The sequence below is a fragment of the Heterodontus francisci genome, chromosome 19 (genome assembly GCF_036365525.1).
Source record: "Heterodontus francisci isolate sHetFra1 chromosome 19, sHetFra1.hap1, whole genome shotgun sequence".
NCBI classification, from domain to species: Eukaryota; Metazoa; Chordata; class Chondrichthyes; order Heterodontiformes; family Heterodontidae; genus Heterodontus; species Heterodontus francisci.
The window spans coordinates 57,432,092-57,452,792 of NC_090389.1; the positions used below are offsets into that span (position 1 = coordinate 57,432,092).

The following is a 20,701-nucleotide window of genomic DNA, read 5'->3' on the forward strand; positions in this document are numbered from 1 at the left end:
CACGTTATTGGCCAGCAGCTCTTGGAGGCAGGATCCCCGTCCCGATAAAGTCTGTAAAGGGATGGGGATCATGCCTCCTTAAACTTTGACCCTAAAAGACCAAGGATCACTCCAGGGGTCTGAAAAATTGCAGAGGCGGGGTTCTGCCCGACTTTTCGGCCAAGTGCCAGGAGCCTCACCTCCTGTACAGAATCCAGCCCATAGTGTTTAGGTGAAGCTGAGTTAAAGGGCGCAGCATAGGGGAGATGCCAGAGGATTGGGGAATAGCAAATGTGACGCCCTTATTTAAGAAAGGGTGTAAGGACAGTCCTAGTAACCACAGGCGGTCAGTTTAACATCAATGTTATGTAAGGTTTTCGAAACAATAATCAGGGAAGAATCAAATGTTACTTGGGGATTGAATTAATTAAGGTGAGCCAGCACAGATTTGTAAAAGGCAAATCGTGCTTGATTAATCTAATTGAATTTTTTGATGAATTTTTGGATAAAGTAACGGGGAAAGTTGCTGACGGGGTTGCAATGGATGTTGACTATATGGATTTTAAGAAGGCATTTGACAAAGTACCACATAAAAGGCTGGTTAACAAAATTGAGCCTCATGGAATAGGAGGGTCGGCGTCAGCTTGGATTAAAAATTGGCTTAAGGATAGAAAACAGTGAGTTGTGGTAAATGGTTGTTTTTCAGACTGGAGAATGGTAGACAGTGGTGTTCCCCAAAGTTCATTGCTAGGACCACTGCTTTTTTATGTATTAATGACTTGGATATTGGAATACAGATTAAAATTTCAAAATTTGCCAACAGTACCAAACTTGGAGGTGTGGCAGACAGTGAGCATGATACCCATCAACTGCAACAGGACATAAATAGGTTAGTAGAATGGGCAGGCAGATGGAATTTAATACAGACAAGTGTGAGGTAATACATTTTAGAAGAAGGATTAGGGAGACGCAATCTATACTTAATGGCACAGTTCTAAAGAGTGTGCAGGAATAGAGAGATCTGGAGGCTTATGTCCACAGATCCTTGAAGGTGGCTTGACATATTGAGAGAGTAGTTAGCAATGCATATGGGATCCTGGGCTTCATAAATAGAGGCATTGAGTACAAAAAGCAGGGAAGTTATGCTGAACCTTTTATAAAGCTCTGATTAGGCCAAAATGAGGGCATTGCATCCGGTTCTGGTCACCACACTTTTGGAAGGATGTGAGGGTCTTTGGGCAGATGCAGAGGAGATTTACCAGAATGGTTCCAGGGAGGAAGGACTACAAAGTGAGGTTGGAGATGCTGGGGTTGTTCTCCTTAGAACAAAGGAGGTTGAGGGGAGATTTGATGGAGGTGTACGAGATTATGACAGGTTTAGAAAAGGTAGACAAAGTAAAGCTGTTCCCTATAATTGATGGAACAAGGACTAGGGGGCATCGTTTTAAGGTTTTGGGTAAGAGATGCAGGGGGCTGTGAGGAGGAACATCTTTATGCAGTGAGTGGTAATGACCTGGAACCCGCTGCCTCCGTGGGTGGCGGAAGTGGAGACGATGAATGATCCCAAAAGGAAATGGGGTGGGCACTTGTGGGAAATAGACTTTCAGGGCTACAGATTTAGAGCGGGGGAATGGGATTGACTGGATTGCTCCACAGAGAGCTGGAATGGACTCGATGGGTTGAATGGCCCCCTTTTGAGTCTGCCAATCGTGGTGCTGTGCTATGAAATGTTTCCCTCATGGAAAATGTTGACAGGAAATATGGTGTAAGGTTTTTAAAAATATTATATGGGAACGTTTGACTCTAACTAATTTTTGTGCCTTACTAGATTTAAAGTTAAGAATACGTAGTAAGTTGTTATGCAAGATATACCAGTTGGAATTAGATGGCTAGTATTTAGCAATATAGTGATGGGTGAGTTGGGCTTAGCTGTCCTGAGGGCAGTCTTCCTTATTAGCCTTGGCACAGTGCTTGGTAGCACTGGAGAATAGGCTTGGATTGGCAAAAGATTTAGAAATAAATAGTTTGAGTAATTTGACTGGTTCATCAAGAAAACATGACAGCGAAATGTTGACATTGAACTAAATGCGGACACATTGATTTCCACTGGAAACATTGGCCTAATCTTGCGGTCAGCGGTGAAGCAAGGGTGCTCGCTGCTGACTTTGACGAAAACTGCCCACAAAGATCTAGTGATCTCTCTGGCTTTGTTTTCCCTCTTCCCCAAGGCAGTTTAAATCTGGCACTAAATCAAGGGATCTCCAGGCATCCAGCAGCAGTGATGTCCGCAAACATGTAGGCAACCAATCAAATTTGAAGCATTCATGTAGCAAACCAGGAAGTTAAAAGCACTTAAAATCTCTCACTTTATTTTAAGTTTTAAGACAGTGAAATAAATGACTGTATTAAGAACCTAAAATAAAGATACAGGTTTTTTAAAAAATGAAAAAGTTCTTTAAAAAAACTGTGGAATTTGTAATCATTGTGGAGAAATTTGACGTTCCACAAATATATAATTAGTTTTTCAGGGTCGGTAAGAGTATTTAACAGTGATTATGACGTTAGTATGCTATTAAAAAATCCAGTTACACTTCATTCAATGAGGTGTAACGTTTTCCACGGTTTTTACAAAAGGAGAGAAAGGGTAAGAGTGGAGCTTCTTGACAATTCATGATTGCAAGGGTGATAGCAGTCTGTGGGAACCTCTACACTGCACCCTATGGAGGAGCATGGATTCACTGACAGCAACATCTCCATTTCTGTATTATTCTGCACATATCCAAATGCCCGAAGTTGTTGTTGGATTCAGTAGAGTAATGACATCATTACCACAGCAAAGTCTGGGCCATAGACATTGACTTAAAAAGCATGACTGAAAATTGTGATTCAAGAAGCAAGATTTTGGACTGCTGTGCACACCATATACAAGATTTTTAATGAAATATATAGCAAAATTTTGCAGAATGATGCAAGTATAAAATAACATACTAAAGAGTTCACCTTTTATCCTCTGTTCAAAACATTTCAGAGAACTATTGATTTGGACTCATTGTCAGTGTGGATGTTGGAATTACTGCACAAATCACTGTGATCTCTGGATTATTTTTGATTCTGCATTTTAAACAAACTGTAGACAGCAGTTGTAGTGATTTTTTGAGAAATTATGCAGATTTCATAAATGGAACTCTGGGAAATTTTCTGGGAGAGACCTGCATCATATTTTTGCTTCAGTTTTTCTGAAGGTGCAGAAATTTGAACTTGAAACAGAAAGAGCTGTAGTACTTCAATCAGACTTCATTTTAGCCAGTGACTATTTTTAAATGATAAGATAATCTCCCGGTGCTACAACATGTATCCTAAAGTTGTAGGATGCAGGTTTATGTTTTCAGATTATTAATTCTCATTTAATGGGAATCGGGGAAAACATTTCTATTGGCTCGAGTCACACCTAGCACAAAGGAAGATGGTTGTATTGTTGGAAGCCAATCATCTGGACTCCAGGATATTGTGGCAAAATATTCTCATTGCAATGTCTGAGGGCATCTTCAGCTGCTTCATCAGTAACATTCTCTCTTTTGTAAGGTTAGAGTGGGGCTGCTTGCTGGTGATTTCACAGTGTTCAGTTCCATTCACAACTCCTCACAGTAAAGCAGTCCATGGCTGCATGCAGCAAGACCTGGACAACATTTAAGCTTCGGCTGATAACAGACAATTAACATTGCCGTGACACGTGCCAGGCAATGACTAACTCCAACAGGAGAGAATCTAACCATTTGGCCTTGACATTCAACGGCGTTACCATTGCTGAATTCCCCACTGTCAACATCCTGGGGTTTCCATTGACCAGAAGCTTAACTGGACAGGCCACAAAAATACTGTGGCTACAAGAGCAGCTCAGAGGCTGAATATTATGTGGTGAGTAACTCACCTCCTGATTCCCTAAGCCTTTCCACCATCTACAAGGCACAAGTCAGGAGTGTGATGGTGTACTCTTCACTTGCCTGGACGGATACAGCTCCAACAACACTTGAGAAGCTTGATACCATCTAGGGTAAAGCAACCAATTGATTGGCACCCCATCCACCACCTTAAACATTCACTTCCTCCACCAGCAGTGCATTTTAGCTGTCATGTGTACCATTTACATGATGCAATGCAGCAATTCACCAAGGCTTCTTTGACAGCACCTTCCAAATCTGCAACCTCTACTATCTAACAGGAAAAGGGCAGCAGATGCATGGGAACATCACCATCTCCAAGTCACACACCATCCTGACTTGGTGAAAATATATCGCCATTCCTTCATTGTTGCTGGGTTAAAATCGTGGAACTCTCTCCGTAAGAGCACTGTAGGAAAACCTTCACCACATGGACCCCAGCGGTTCAAAAAATCAGTTCCCCAGCATCTTCCCAAGGATAATTTGGGATGGGCAATAAATGCTGGGCTTTCTGGCGACACCCACATCCTGTGAATGGCTGACAAAATTTTAACTCTGCTATTTGGGGAGAAGCACAGAGGGCAGGTATTTCTTCACAACAAAGAGGGAGTGAAAGTTGGATGACAAGTCACCTGATTACTCTGCTGCACCTTCTGGCAGCTAATTCAAGGGCTCTTTGGCACAGACCTAACAGTAACAAGTCAGCTTGCCTGCTTTTTTTAAATATTGTACATGAAAACTTAGACAAGAAGAGACTTTTTAAAAGTATGGAAACCGTGGAAAATTCTTGACAACTTTAGTGCACCCATTATACTCTGCAGAATACCTAATTGTCAGTTTTTCATTGCTGCTTGCACAACATTTTGCACTTGCAAGGTTCCATAAATGAGCTTTGTGTTCTTTATTAGTAAATTCAGTCATTGTTGCTTACATCTGAAGTGATGTACAGAAAAAGATGTAAAAAGTATGGACCTGTCGACCAATGATTGCATATTCACGAAACTCAAGACCCAAAAGTCCTAGGTTCTAAAAATGTGTTTTGTTCCAAGATTGCCTAAAGTGTTCAATTATGTTGATTTAATTGCCCAGGAAATAATTTCAAATGGAGAAAAAAAGACAACAAAAAATCATAACTATCATCAAATGTTCTGTGACTTAATGCTATAAATGGAATAGTTTTCCATTATGTATTTACAATAAGCACATCTATGAGGCATTCATACAAACATTTTCCCTTATTTAAATCATAAAACCTAGCTTTATCCTTTTTGGAAATGGTGTTTCATTTTCTCAGATGTTATTCCAGTGCACGTCTCCAACCACCGCCCCCCCACCCCCCGACATTTTAGTCACCTGTTATAAAAATGGATTATTTGAGTCAATAAATTTGGAGGTGATCTGTATTTTCTAGTATTTATGGCTCATACATTAGCTGACTATTATGTTGATGGAAATTACAGGAAATAATCTATTGGTTTTTTTTTAGATGCAGATGTTTCGAGCATATGTTGTAAAACAGAAGGAAAGGTTAGCCTGTACATATTTATGCTAAAATATATTCTTTTATAACTAGTCAATGTATTTGTTTCCTCTTACAGATTGAAAATCTTCAGGAACAACTGAAAGACAAAGATAAACAACTTAACAACTTGAAAGACCGAGTTAAGTCATTACAAACAGATTCCAGCAATACAGATACAGCTTTGGCAACACTAGAAGAAGCTTTATCAGAGAAGGTAATGGAATATGTTTTAACCCTTGAAGCACCACTTGTGCATTATTATGGTATTTGTGCATTAAACAAAATTAACATGTTCAATTAAACATTTTCACAACATCTGCTTTTCAGCTGCAAGATACCTAATGGGGGAATGTTTGCTGCATTTAATTGAAACATTTATCCTTTTCTCCCCAAAAGCAATAATGGAAGTTTAATAGAGTTTATCCTATTCACAATATTTCAAAATGGATTGGAAGGGATACATTAACCAAGATTTTCTGTCTCACTTCGACACAATAAGATTGCAAATTCATGTAAGTTTAACTGCCATGTAGAGATTGTAGTCAATGGATCATAGAATGATACAGCACAGAAAGAGGCCATTTGGCCCGTTCTATCCATGCTGGCTGTTTGAAAGAGCAACTCAGTTAATCCTACTGCAGACACAAAAGAGGATGCCAAAGTTGTGAGTAGTCTGATGTTGGCCAGGAAAGGGTATGGAATCAGTGGCAAGCGAACGGTTGTTTGTGTCATGGCATGAAAGCAATGTCTTCAGTCTTCCTAGTGTTGCACTGGAGAAAATGATAGCTTATCTGTGACTCAATGTAGAGTTGGCAATCATTAATGCATTGGTAGAAACTGGCCCAGTGTCTCTGGATGATGTTTCCAAGTGGCAGTGTGTAGATTATAAAAAGGGTCAAACATGGGGTCCCTTGTAGGACTCCAAGGGTGACAGTGTAAAGTAGAAAGAGAAGCCATGGGTAAAGATGCTCTGGTTACAATTGTATAGGTAAGAATGGAACCAAGCAAGGGAAGACCCACCTAACTACCCACTCCACCTTACGGTGGAGGAGAGGAATAGGAGGAAGATGTTATGATTAACCCTGTCAACAAAGCGGTTGACAAATGCACCATGCTCACAGACGATAGGGAATGTCTTTGGTTAGGGTGGTAAGGTGCATTCGAAGGGGCGAAAACCTGATTCAAACAGGGAGTTGTGGGAGAGTTGGATTCAGATCTGGGATGAAGTTTGAAGACTTTGGAGATGAAATGGACGTTGGATTTGGAATGATCGTTCACAAGAATAGAACTGTCTTGGGTGATTTTTTTTTAAGGGGAGTGTGATGAGCAGTGCTTGAGAAAAAACGATTTATAATATCAACATGCATGTGAGCTGTCGTTAGCAGTTTAGTGGGAATAGGCTTAAAGAGGGAAAGAGGTACATCTCATAGTCAAGATGGATCTTGTGATCAAGATGAGCTCAGAGGGCAGGAGTGGTTGGGAACAAGAGAGATGGTGTTTCAGGGCTAGAATAAGGGTTAACCTGGTGGGTGGTCAGGCTGGTTGGGCAATTGGAAGCAGCATGAACAGCTGAATGGATGGTTTCCACCTTAGTGACAAAAATGACTGTGAGCTCCTCACCCTTCTCAGAGGTGAGGATGAAAGGGACAGAGAGAATGATTAAGGAAGATGGTTGATAGAGAAAAGAAGTCAGAGGTTATCTGCTCTCCGGGACACGAAGGGGATTAGGTGCATGTTGCAGTTCTAAACAGAAGTCAGGGAAATTACAATACAGAATGGTCCAGGGTAGGAATTTGATGAGGTATTGTGGGATGAAGTTAATTTGTAGACAGTGCGGAGTAAGTTTGCTGTGCCCATGAATTAATGTCGTAGGTTTGCAGTTAGCTTTTAGAAGGGCTGCATTGAAGAGCTCTTTAAGGGAATTTGTCAGGTGAGGAGGTGAGATGCTGGTGAGGTTCCTGAGGAGAATCAGAGGGCTGAGGCAAAGCAGAGAGGCAGCAGATGTTAATCTGTTAATTGTCTATCAATTGTTTGATTATATGCAGGTGGAGGGTGTTAATTGGGATCTCACTTGAACACTTATAAGCAGACACTTACTGAGACTGGTGGAGGATTTGGGTGAGAAGCTACATGTTTGTAATCCTTTTACTCTGTACAATAAATGTGAAGCTGAGTAAAGATAGGCTCCAGCATTATCCTTCCATAACAGTCTTTCTGGAGTTTAACAGCAGAGGCTCATCCTGAGGTCCAGAGTAGATGAGCCGTGTCCTCAGGTTTCATGCACTGCATGGCAGAGCAGCTGAACCCAGCAGAGGAGTGACGAGCAGTGAAACGCAAGGACTAAAGAAGTGATGGCCAGGAAACAAGGTGAAGGGGACCAATTCACTGCACCAATGCAAATGAGGGAGATTCATCTGAGGAGCAGGCAAAGAATGGCAAGGAGCACAAAGGTCAGGATCGGGAGCAGGTCTCGCGAAGGATGACAGAGGATTTCTGAAAGACAAGAGGAAACAACACAATTCGTGATTAGGGATAGGTAGTGTATAGCAGGGAAGCAGGGTTGAGTCAACAGAATAGGAGCAGCATCCATAGCAGGGAGAGAGCCAGGAGGAGAATAACATTGTTAACCTAGCATAGTGTGAAAGGTTCCAGCAGAGGAGCAGAGACTGAACCTATTGAAACAGCCCAGATAGTGGAATAGAGCCAATCCAACATAGAATATCATCTCAATGGAAAGCAGCAACAAAGATGGAGGTCACCGTACAACCCAGAGGCCAGTGGAAGAATTGAATTTGGTCCAGGATAAAGCGGGTTTCTGCCCATGACCCAATACAGCAGATGGATGAGAGTAGAATCACAGCAGCTGACGTATACTTTGTAGTCCAGCAGAGCAAAGGATACCAGGTGGTCTTGAAATCAAATCTGAGGTCCCATGCCACTGCTAACATGCTTCCCCATCTCCATAGACAGCCTCTGTGCATGCCTGTTATTTTCTTCGCTTGCAACCCCTTATGTTTCAAAAGGACATAAATAAAAACATAAATGTGAGCAGGAATAGGTCATTTGGCCCTTTAAGCCTGCTCTGCCATTTAGTACGATTATGGTTGATCGACCTTAATTCCAGCTTCCTGCACTATCCCCATATCTGTTCATTGCCTTAGTATTCAAAAATCTATTGCTCTCCATCTTGAATCTGTTCAACAACTGAGCAAGCACAGCCATCTGGGGTAGAGATTTTCAAAGATCCGCAACTCTTTGCGTGAAGAGATTTCACCTCGTTTCAATCTGAAATGAGGAGAAATTTCTTTGCTTCTTCGTGCCTTTCAGCACTGAAACCAGATTCCCTCACTTACCCCCACCCGACTATCACATCGTCAATTTATCACTTGCATAACAAATTACAAGATGACCCCAACCTCTGAAAATATGTCTTTGACACACCCACTATCACATCTCACCAAAATAAACACAACCTTCTATCCAGCACAGGAAGTGACACTTGTACAAATATAAAATTCAATAAATATGATTTTATTGCAGTGCAGAAAATGCTTAAGGCCAGTATTTTTTATTACCAATTCAAAAACCTGTTTTTTTCCAACTTTTGTTTTGAACATTGCTAAACTCAAGCAATTAAGCAAGGGATTAAAAAAAATATAAATTCAAGATAAATGACATCCTGCAATTATTAACACAGTTTGCAGACATCACTTTTATGAGGTTCACCATCAGGTTCTCATTTAACCCCTAGAAAGATGTGAAATAAAATAAAGTTGAGTGGTGCAATTCCCAATCCCTAAAACACGAGGAAAAATCCAAGAATCGCACTTGATAAAAATGGAATTTTATTTATTTAGCCACTCCATTCAAGCAGCACTGACGTTATACCTGCATGGCATAAATACCCCTGGTGTTATGAAATAACGAATGATCATAACTTTAGACTGTTTTTTGATCCTCCTCATTGTATTGCATGAGCTAACTCTCATGCTTCACTTTTTGAAAATTTGATAGCGCGAATGACCTGGGGTAGGTGGGACCTCTACAAACAGGATGGTCTTCACCTGAACCAGAGGGGTACCAATATCCTGGGGGGGAGATTTGCTAGTGCTCTTCGGGGGGGGTTAAACTAATTCAGCAGGGGAATGGGAACCTAAATTGTAGTGCCAGTGTACAGGATGTTGAGAGTAGTGAGGTCAGGGATAAGGTTACAAGGACGCAAGAGGGCACTGGCAAGCAAGAACTTGGTTTAAAGTGTGTCTACTTCAACGCCAGGAGCATCCGGAATAAGGTGGGTGAGCTTGCAGCATGGGTTGGTACCTGGGATCTCGATGTAGTGGCCATTTCGGAGACATGGGTAGAGCAGGGGCAGGAATGGATGTTGCAGGTTCCGGGATTTAGATGTCTCAGTAAGAACAGAGAAGATGGTAAAAGAGGGGGGGGGTGTGGCATTGTTAATCAAGGAGAGTATTACAGCGACAGAAAGGACGTTTGAGGACTCGTCTACTGAGGTAGTATGGGCCGTGGTTAGAAACAGGAGAGGTGAGGTCACCCTGTTGGGAGTCTTTTATAGACCTCCAAATAGTTCCAGAGATGTAGAGGAAAGGATAGCGAAGATGATTCTCGACAGGGGCGAGAGTAACAGGGTAGTTGTTATGGGGGACTTTAACTTTCCAAATATCGACTGGAAATACTATAGTTCGAGTACTTTAGATGGATCAGATTTTGTCCAGTGTGTGCAGGAGGGTTTTCTGACACAGTATGTAGACAGGCCAACCAGGGGCGATGCCACATTGGATTTGGTACTGGGTAATGAACCCGACCAGGTGTTAGATTTAGATGTAGGTGAGCACTTTGGTGATAGTGATCACAATTCGGTTAGGTTTACTTTAGCGATGGGCAGGGACAGGTATATACCGCAGGGCAAGAATTATAGCTGGGGGAAAGGAAATTATGATGCGATTAGGCAAGATTTAGGATGCGTAGGATGGGGAAGGAAACTGCAGGGGATGGGAACAATCGAAATGTGGAGCTTATTCAAGGAGCAGCTACTGCGTGTCCTTGATAAGTATGTACCTGTGAGGCAGGGAGGAAGTTGTCGAGCGAGGGAGCCGTGGTTTACTAAAGAAGTTGAAGCGCTTGTCAAGAGGAAGAAGAAGGCTTATGTTAGGATGAGACGTGAAGGCTCAGTTAGGGCGCTTGAGAGTTACAAGCTAGCCAGGAAGGATCTAAAAGGAGAGCTAAGAAGAGCAAGGAGAGGACACGAGGAGTCATTGGCGGATAGGATCAGGGAAAACCCTAAGGCTTTCTATAGGTATATCAGGAATAAAAGAATGACTAGAGTTAGATTAGGGCCAATCAAGGATAGTAGTGGGAAGTTGTGTGTGGAATCAGAGGAGATAGGGGAAGTGTTAAATGAATATTTTGTGTCAGTATTTACAGTAGAGAAAGAAAATGTTGTCGAGGAGAATACTGAGATTCAGGCTACTAGGCTAGATGGGATTGAGGTTCGCAAGGAGGAGGTGTTATCAATTTTGGAAAGTGTGAAAATAGATAAGTCCCCTGGGCCAGATGGGATTTATCCTAGGATTCTCTGGGAAGCTAGGGAGGAGATTGCAGAGCCTTTGTCCTTGATCTTTATGTCGTCATTGTCGACAGGAATAGTGCCGGAAGACTGGAGGATAGCAAATGTTGTCCCCTTGTTCAAGAAGGGGAGTAGAGACAGCCCTGGTAATTATAGACCTGTGAGCCTTACTTCGGTTGTGGGTAAAATGTTGGAAAAGGTTATAAGAGACAGGATTTATAATCATCTTGAAAAGAATAAGTTCATTAGCGATAGTCAGCACGGTTTTGTGACGGGTAGGTCGTGCCTCACAAACCTTATTGAGTTTTTCGAGAAGGTGACCAAACAGGTGGATGAGGGTAAAGCAGTGGATGTGGTGTATATGGATTTCAGTAAGGCGTTTGATAAGGCTCCCCACGGTAGGCTATTGCAGAAAATACGGAAGTATGGGGTTGAAGGCGATTTAGAGCTTTGGATCAGAAATTGGCTAGCTGAAAGAATACAGAGGGTGGTGGTTGATGGCAAATGTTCATCCTGGAGTTTAGTTACTAGTGGTGTACCGCAAGGATCTGTTTTGGGGCCACTGCTGTTTGTCATTTTTATAAATGACCTGGAAGAGGGTGTAGAAGGGTGGGTTAGTAAATTTGCGGATGACACGAAGGTCGGTGGAGTTGTGGATAGTGCCGAAGGATGTTGTAGGGTACAGAGGGACATAGATAGGCTGCAGAGCTGGGCAAATGGAGTTTAATGCGGAAAAGTGCGAGGTGATTCACTTTGGAAGGAGTAACAGGAATGCAGAGTACTGGGCTAATGGGAAGATTCTTGGTAGTGGAGATGAACAGAGAGATCTTGGTGTCCAGGTGCATAAATCCCTGAAGGTTGCTACCCAGTTTAATAGGGCTGTTAAGAAGGCATATGGTGTGTTAGCTTTTATTAGTAGGGGGGATCGAGTTTCGGAGCCACGAGGTCATGCTGCAGCTGTACAAAACTCTGGTGAGACCGCACCTGGAGTATTGCGTGCAGTTCTGGTCACCGCATTATAGGAAGGATGTGGAAGCTATGGAAAGGGTGCAGAGGAGATTTACTAGGATGTTGCCTGGTATGGAGGGAAGGTCTTACGAGGAAAGGCTGAGGGACTTGAAGTTGTTTTCGTTGGAGAGAAGGAGGAGGAGAGGTGACTTAATAGAGACATATAAGATAATCAGAGGGTTAGATAGGGTGGATAGTGAGAGTCTTTTTCCTCGGATGGTGATGGCAAACACGAGGGGACATAGCTTTAAGTTGAGGGGTGATAGATATAGGACAGATGTCAGAGGTAGTTTCTTTACTCAGAGAGTAGTAGGGGCGTGGAACGCCCTGCCTGCAGCAGTAGTAGACTCGCCAACTTTAAGGGCATTTAAGTGGTCATTGGATAGACATATGGATGAAAATGGAATAGTGTAGGTCAGATGGTTTCACAGGTCGGCGTAACATCGAGTGCCGAAGGGCCTGTACTGCGCTGTAATGTTCTAATTCTAATTCTAAAATCATATTTTTTTGGCCCTAATGCTGCTGTTATAGTAACAAAGCCTCAACAGTGCACTATTCTGAACATTTATCCATGGAATGCCACATATAATGACAAACATTTGAATGTGTTAAACTTTAGCTAGTGTGAAAAACACTGCTGTTGCAGCCAGTTCTGTACAATGTGGGATTATTACAAAGTGCTTCAATTTAGCAGCAGTTTACAGGGAATTATGCCACCATTTGATATATTTTATATCATATTGGAGCATGGTAACTTATTCTTGGGTAACAAGATTAGGTATTATATTGTGTGGATTTTTTGGGCAATTGTCTCAACACCTGTATTTCTCGAGATGCCAAAAGCCCAAATTTGCCATATGTGAGCATTGAAACTGTGTGTCATCAGGCTTCTTGATTGTTGGGGGCATCACAGCTGAACCTGATCATATCTTAGTCAAATGTTTGCACATACATACTTTCTGACCAGAGTCATTGGATAGTAATCAAGATTGGAAACACTGACTGATTTCCTAAGTTCACTTCTGGTAGCCTAGGGCCACTGAGCTTCATTCAACACTGAGCTTCATTCAAGTTTGTCGGTTCTGGTTGAGATCAGCTAACTCAACATATAAGAAATGAAACCTAGGACCTCAAATATATAGATTTATCCTTTCACCTGCTGGGCTACAAGGAAGATTGTAGATCATTTCTGTAAACTGTATTGCTTGCACGAAATGGAAGATATCAGTTTACAATGTTATAACTAATGGGGCTGTTTTCCAGTCCAGGTGCACATCTGCCAGGAGGCCTGGGCCAAGTGCATGCACCAAATCAGTGTTCAGTGGCAGCTGGTTGATTGAAGAGGGTGGGGAATTGCCCGACTTCCGTGTGAAGCCATCGGCAACTGGGGGACAGTGAGCATGGGGCTTGCAATGGTTCCGAATATTTTTGTGGTGGTGGGTGGGGCAGGGGTGGTTTTCATGCTTCTTTTGGCCTCGTAGATAAAAGTGGAAAGTTTCCTTGGGATGCTTTTTTGGAGTGGCAATTCCTTTCAGGGTCACTGTTTAAGCTGCACACCACTAGTACAAAGGAATGGAGCCTTGGCAACACACACTTTGCTCATTTGCACCTCAGAATTGTAAATGGGATCCTACATATGTCATAGGACCCCAATGTGCACCTTAGAAGTGACTTCCCACCTCAATTAGGTGAACATTCTCACTGCCTTCCGAGGGCTCCTATCCAACAGTCAGTGAGTAACCTGTGCCATTTTCAAGCTGCTACTGCCCCATTTCCAGAGGAAAGTGATTAACATTGGCCCCAATGAATTGTAAAACAACCATACTAGTTTAAATTACCATGAGGCATCTTTGATAAATTAATATACTTTTCAATGTATGAACTTCAAGAATGGGCACCAAATTTGGAAATTCTGAATTTGAAGTTTGCATTAAAAATGTGGTGCTTGAACTGAGAGAGGAACCACTAGATTGCCAAAGACTGGAACATATACCTATCAGTAGCTGGCCTTTCTCTCTCTCTCTCTGGCCCTACCCATCCCTAAGCAAACAAACCATGCACAAGATATATGCATGGCATCATGAACCAAAAAAAAAAAGTATTGCATATCTTTGGAGAATTCTGGTAATTATAGCTTCCCACATTTGCCTCGAGCTAACAATTGACACGACAGATAAAGATGCAGATGTAGAAGTACGCAATTTATTAATATTTAGGGTGAGGGCAGAGTGGGAAGACCTGTAAATAGCTGAAGAAATGGCTATGACCAAATGAAAAATGTGATTACTATTGGTGATATCTCTTGCTACCACTAATGCTCTAACCATGGTCATTGACCGTTTGAAGATTGAGGTCTTGTTTTTGATTGAAATACTTCAAGGGGGCTAATGAAATAATTGATATGGTGTGGTGCTGGCTTAAAGCTTATCTCCATAAAACAGCTTTTCATTGCAATGTACAAAGAATGAATTAATGACCAAGAATATGCATTCTCAAAGCAACTATTCCTATTGACAGGATATTCACTTGCTGGCATTTTCTGTACAATCTCTGACTGATGGCCGAGAAGATATGTGATGCAAATATTTACAACTCTATAAATGTGAGCTCTTGTGTGATGTGCTAACTATGATCATTGCCACTCCCACTCTGACAATTTGAACAAATATGTACATACTTGTTGGCCTCCACTAGCAAAAATTTCTGGATAGCTGTGCAATCAATACAATATTGTATTATCCTAGCATGTGGTGATCTCCATTTATTCACCCTTTCTAGTGATGCATTACCAATTATATCTTTTTTGTTTATTTTTACATTTGCAATACTGAGAGGTATTATGTTTGACTTTAGACTAGGCAAGATAGTTATAATGTTCTTGTTTTTTATTCGAGGGATGTGGGCCTTGCTGGCTCGGCCAGCAGTTATTGTCCATCCCTAATTACCCTTGAACTGAGTGGCTTGCTAGACCATTTCAGAGGGTGATTAAGAGTCAGCCACATTGCTGTCGGTCTGGAGTCACATGTACTCCAGAACAGGTAAGGACGGCAGATTTTCTTCCCTAAAGTGAACCACATGGGTTTTTACAACAATCTACAATGGTTTCATGGTCACCATTAGATAAGTTTTTTAAATTCCAGATGTCATTAATTAAATTCAAATTTCACCATCTGCCGTAGTGGGATTTGTCCCCATGCCCCCAGAGCACTAGCCTGAGCCTCTGGATTACTAGCCCAGTGACCTTACCACTATGCCACCGCCTCCCCTCAAGTTCTGCTAGTTTCAAATAGGAATGCTGAAAATATTCTGCGTTTGTCTGGCTTTGAAACTGAGATTGTTTACAGGCACACTTTTCCTGCCACAGAAAGTTATAATTGGTGCCTTCCACTGGATTACAAATTTGCATTTGCAAATTCTGTTAAAATTTTCAGGCTACCGATACCAATTTATTCACATTCATGCAATTCATTTTTTGCAATCAATTCCTGAAGGATCAGTCATCAAAACATTGACAGAAATGTACATCAGTTTTTGTGTTTTCCTGTAAAGACCTCTTCATGTAAGTGGAAAAGAAAATCTCCTTCAAAGGGGAGGGGGATCCCTTTCCACCAATAACTTGAAGTCTTCATAATGGCTAGTTGTTGCTGCAACTGTACAAGGCATTGGTGAGACCGACCTGGAGTATTGTGTACAGTTTTGGTCCCCTTACTTGAGAAAGGATGTAGTTGCATTGGAGGCAGTTCAGAGGAGGTTCACTAGATTGATTCCAGAGATGGGGGGCTTGTCTTATGAAGTGAGATTGAGCAGTTTAGGCCTTTACTATCTGGAATTTAGAAGAATGAGAGGAGATCTAATTGAGGTATATAAGATGATTAAGGGGATTGACAAAGTGGACGTAGAGAGGATGTTTCCTCTTGTGGGGCAATCTAGAACAAGAGGTCATAGTTTTCGGATAAGGGGTAGCAGATTTAAAAGATGGATGAGCAGAAATTGCTTCTCTCAACGGGTCGTGAATCTGTGGAATTCACTACCCCAGAGTGCGGTGGATGCTGTGGGGCATTGGGTAAATTTAAGGAGGAGATCGACATATTTTTAATTAGAAATGGGTTGAAGGGTTATGGAGAACAGGCATGAAAATGGAGTTGAGGCCAATATGAGATCAGCCATAGGAATATAAGAACAGGAGTAGGCCATTCAGCCCCTCGAGCCTGTCCCACCGTTCAGTGAGATCATGGCTGATCTGCGGTCATGATCGTATCGAATGGCAGAGCAGGCTCGAGGGGCTGAATTGCCTACTCCTGCTAGTTCTTATGTTCTAAACTACTGTCAAAACTGTACTTAGATTACCAGTTAATTATCTCAGACTGGTAGGACTCGGGTTCACACTCAAGATTTCCTTAGCATTATGTAGCCCTGAGTGTTCCCTGGTCTTGCCCAGGTTGTTGAATGAAGGTATTGAGCATGGTCCTCTATCGTAACAATAAACTGGGCAGTTGTACAGAGTTGAGATTTTCATTGGGATTCCTCATTCTGTTCTTAATCTTGGTTATTTTATCTTTTTATTTTATTCTTGTCTTCACTCGCAAGAGTGTATGTGGCACAGAGACAGCTATATCAAAAATTTGTACCTCTACACAACCATCCTAGAAGGGCGCAGAAAGGTTCTTACTGTTGAAAGCAGTTTAGTGCGTATAATTATTCAGGGTACTACTCCTCCTTAGGGTAAAACCAGACCCATAACCTTCAATTGGAGCACTTTTCCAGTCTGCTTTCTTCAATTTTATATGTGTATTCATAGCTGTTAACCAGGTTTTGTTGAGTACATTTTTCAGGACTTGTGTTCAAAACACAACTTTAAAAGAAGCTAGCACACAGGCGGAACTGGCCAAATGGCCTCCTTTTGTGCTGTATCAATTTAATATGATAAACATCTAGGAACTAAGCTTCAGAATGCTGGTGTAGCTCCTTGCTTGAGACGTATTTTTGCAATGTCCAGAAATAGCCAATGACTTTTTTTTTGCTAGAAATAGGATCACTGCAAAGTCTCACTTACTGGATGATGGCTACAGCTGACTTTGTGATCCAGCATTTTAGAATCTACGTGAAGTCACTAGTTAACATAGGTAATAACTTGATTAATCTTTCTCCTCTGCTCTTCCTCACCTGCATTTTCGTCCTCCATTCCCCATTCTGAAGCATGCTTCCGAGGGTTACAGCAGCCTTCTGGTACCTTACCCAGGTATTTATAGTTGGCTTTTTCCGGTGGAAATCTGTGGATTGTGCTCAGGGCAGGGTTTTTAATCCGACCTTTATCTGAGGACACAGAGGCCAATTTTAGTGTCTGTGGAGATTAGTAATTGAATTGGGGACCTTGCTGGTCTTTAACTGCTGTACAGCTGATGCACAGTGAATTTATCGTTTGAGGGCGCCCCAGATGGAAAACTTTGAAAAGTTGACATTGCAGTGCCTTAGCTCTTGACAGCCTGCTAATTCCCTGGTTGGGAAAATCACTGAATGCATTTCCTCCCTTTCCTCTCAGGCCTCTGGAAACTGAAGGAATAGGAGATCAGGAAAACCACTTTGATGGCCCCTTTGTGGCAATGCAGGCTTAGATTTTTGGACCAGTTGTCACAGTTAAAAACCCGATCCTTTCCTTTACCATATGATGAACATTTAAAGTCCCATATGGGAGGGAGGTTCTGAACTCTCCACACGCCAACCCAGCTGACTGCATACTAGTTGAGTGAGAGGGGTTAAGTGCTCATGGGCTGCAGAAAGAGGTAATTCTGACTGTTTTTACATAAAGAAAACCTATCACACAAGTGCTGTTGGACAGCACGAAGCATGGGTTTTCTGTCAGAATGTGACACCAGAAAAATTGTCCCGCTTTATGGGAGAATCCTTAAAATTCTTTTTTGTCTTCAAAGTATGATAGCTCAGTCAGAATTCTTGTAGTAGCCATAATGACAGTCTATATTCTCACAGGAACTGTTGCAATGAGATAATATTCCTTGATATCCAAATGTGTGAAGACTGCCATCCTGGCTCAGAAATCTATACTCCTTATCTGGCTTCTGAATTTAGTCTGAAGCAGATGGAACAAAAAAACACACCAAATATTTCCATCTGCCTCCACTTGAGCACGTGGCATCATGACAGCTCAAATGTGTGATCTGAAAGTAACAATTTTTCCTCATTTGTTGATCCTTTATAGACAAATTAATTGTTCATTAGCCAAGCTGGAAGAGCTGAGAGACACCAGCTCTTCACTGACATTGTCATCTCGCATGTGAAAGGACTTATCTGTGTCTCTTTCTGGATCTCTGCCTCAGTCCTCTCTTCCATAGCAGCAGCAGTATTCTACTCAGGTTCCATGTTCTGCTTTCAACTCCAGTTACTGGTTAAAGTACAAATATTCCAAGTAAAATAGAAAACAAAGTACCATCTTATTCTGAAATAAAAACAAGAAATGCTGGAAATATTCAGCAGGTCTGGCAGCATCTGTGGAGAGAGAAGCAGAGTTAACTTTTTGGGTCAGTGACCCTTCTTTGGAACTGGCAAATATAAGAAATGTCAAAGGTTATAAGCAAGTAAAGTGGGGGTGGGGTAAGAGATAACAAAGGAGAAGGTGTAGATTGGACAAGGCCACAGAATAGCTGACCAGAAGGTCATGGAGCAAAGGCAAACAATATGTTAATTGTGTGTTGAAAGACATGAAAGACATGAAAGGCTGTAGTGTGCCTAATCAGTAAATGAGATGCTGTTCCTCGAGCTTGCGTTGATGTTCACTGGAACACTGCAGCAAGCCCATGATAGAGATGTGAGCAGGGGGGAGTGTTGAACTGGCAAGCAACTGGAAGCTCAGGGTCTTCCTTGCGGACTGAACAGAGGTGTTCCGCAAAGCGGTCGTCCAGTCTGCGTTTGGTCTCATCTTATCCATCTTATTCTGTCTTTGGGCAGTGCTACTTGAAATGTAGTGACTGAGTTGCATGCTCTGTGCAAAAGAAATCATCAGGCTACTTTGGAAATCACAGACCTTACTCAATCTCACACTTTAAACCTTTAACCTTTTGCTATCCAATGCTAAAGCAGAAGTTCTATTTCTTTGAAGTACTTTCTTTGTATGAGTCAATTTTCCTGTAAGGAATTTCGATCTGTACTTCTGCAAGATAAAATAGCTTATTTTATGGTTTGATATCAACTTTACAAACCGTGTTGAAATGGAAAGAAACGCAGTCATCAAATATTTTGAAGTATTTGATTATAGTGATGGTGACCTAATACTGCATCTGAGTACACCAGCTATAACAGCAGTAGGATGCAGCTTTTTGTTTGCACTTTCCCACACAGTGAGTTTTTGATCTCTATTTCGCCACCGGGGAGAAGAACCGAGCAGAATCCAGATACTTTCCCAGTGGGAGTGAGGGAAAACAAAATCAACCTTGGGCCAGACTTGCACACCTTTGAGCTGCCAGATTAATAGCAACATTGCTGGGGATCTGAGGGCCTTGTCTGATAGATTACTGTTCCAAATGCTGAAATAATACTAACGCACATAGTCAAATCAGTAAACACTGGATTAAAAAGTGTGTTTTCTTACAACTACACGGATCTTTAAAACTTTAAATTTGATTTACTGCCAAAATAAATTGTGGTCTTCCAGTATCAATAGTAGTTACATACCTCTGTTGCACATAATGTGCTATTACAGTATAAATGCAAGTAAGTACATAATTTTACACTGTTGACATCCACTATCGATTGTGGCAATCAATATACAGTATAATAGATCAGCAGCTTCATGTTTAGTTTTTTTTAATCTCCTAAGGGAAAGGTTTGCAATTCATGCTAAAGGATGTTGCCTTTGTCTTACTTTTTTATGTTGGACCAGATTTTGCTTTAAAAATAACAGTGAGGCTAACTGTTTCGAAGGTGTAAATTCAGGCATTAGCTTCCGATAACTGAGCATGTGCAGTTAAATATCAGGAATATCAGGAAGTTGCGGTCCGAGTTGTCTTGCTCCTCCAGAAGCTGTGCTATAACAATATCTCACTGAGTTGTTGTACTTGTGTGATAAACTCACCAGAAAAAGTTAGGGCCTGTCCATTCTAGCATTGGTAAGTTTTTAACGTCTTAAAATGCCAGGGACTTGCAGGTTGATGGGTAGGTTGGCCATTGTAAATTTCCCCTAGTATAGGTAGGTGGTAGGGAAATATAGGGACAGGCGGGGATGTGGTAGGGATATGGGATTAGTGTAGGATTAGTATAAATGGGTGGTTGATGGTCGGCGCAGACTCGGTCGGCCGAAGGGCCTGTTTCAGTGCTGTATCTCTAACTAACTAACTAAGTCTTAATTACTGTCAAACAACCTCTCTGGCACTGGAAATTAACTTCTACAAATGCAAAGTCTCACTATTTCAGATTTTAATTATTGTTGTAAATTTTAAAAAAGAAATTTAGGTAATTTTTAAAAACTTTTTTTGCCTCTTTTATCTCTGTCAATCCCATCTTTCTTTCCCTTATGTTATTTTTCTTTCTGTACCTAATTTGGCATTGAATTGAACACACCTAGTTCAGAGTCTATGCTGCTCATTAACAATTCCGCAGTCTGATTGGTTAAGGAGATACAGTTGCTTTCTCTATTAACAAAGGTACCAGATCCCCTGTAGA

At 41.6% G+C, this 20,701-nt stretch overlaps 1 protein-coding gene across 5 annotated transcripts in view; it reads left to right on the forward strand.

Annotated features, from left to right (window-relative positions):
* Nucleotides 1-20,701, forward strand: part of LOC137380089 (ERC protein 2) — a 966,513-nt gene that overhangs the window by 436,055 nt on the left and 509,757 nt on the right. For all 5 annotated transcript variants that reach the window (XM_068051709.1, XM_068051708.1, XM_068051713.1 and 2 more), the window contains one exon: nucleotides 5,516-5,653. In XM_068051709.1, the coding sequence (XP_067907810.1) occupies nucleotides 5,516-5,653 (138 nt within the window). The remainder of the gene's footprint in view (nucleotides 1-5,515; nucleotides 5,654-20,701) is intronic.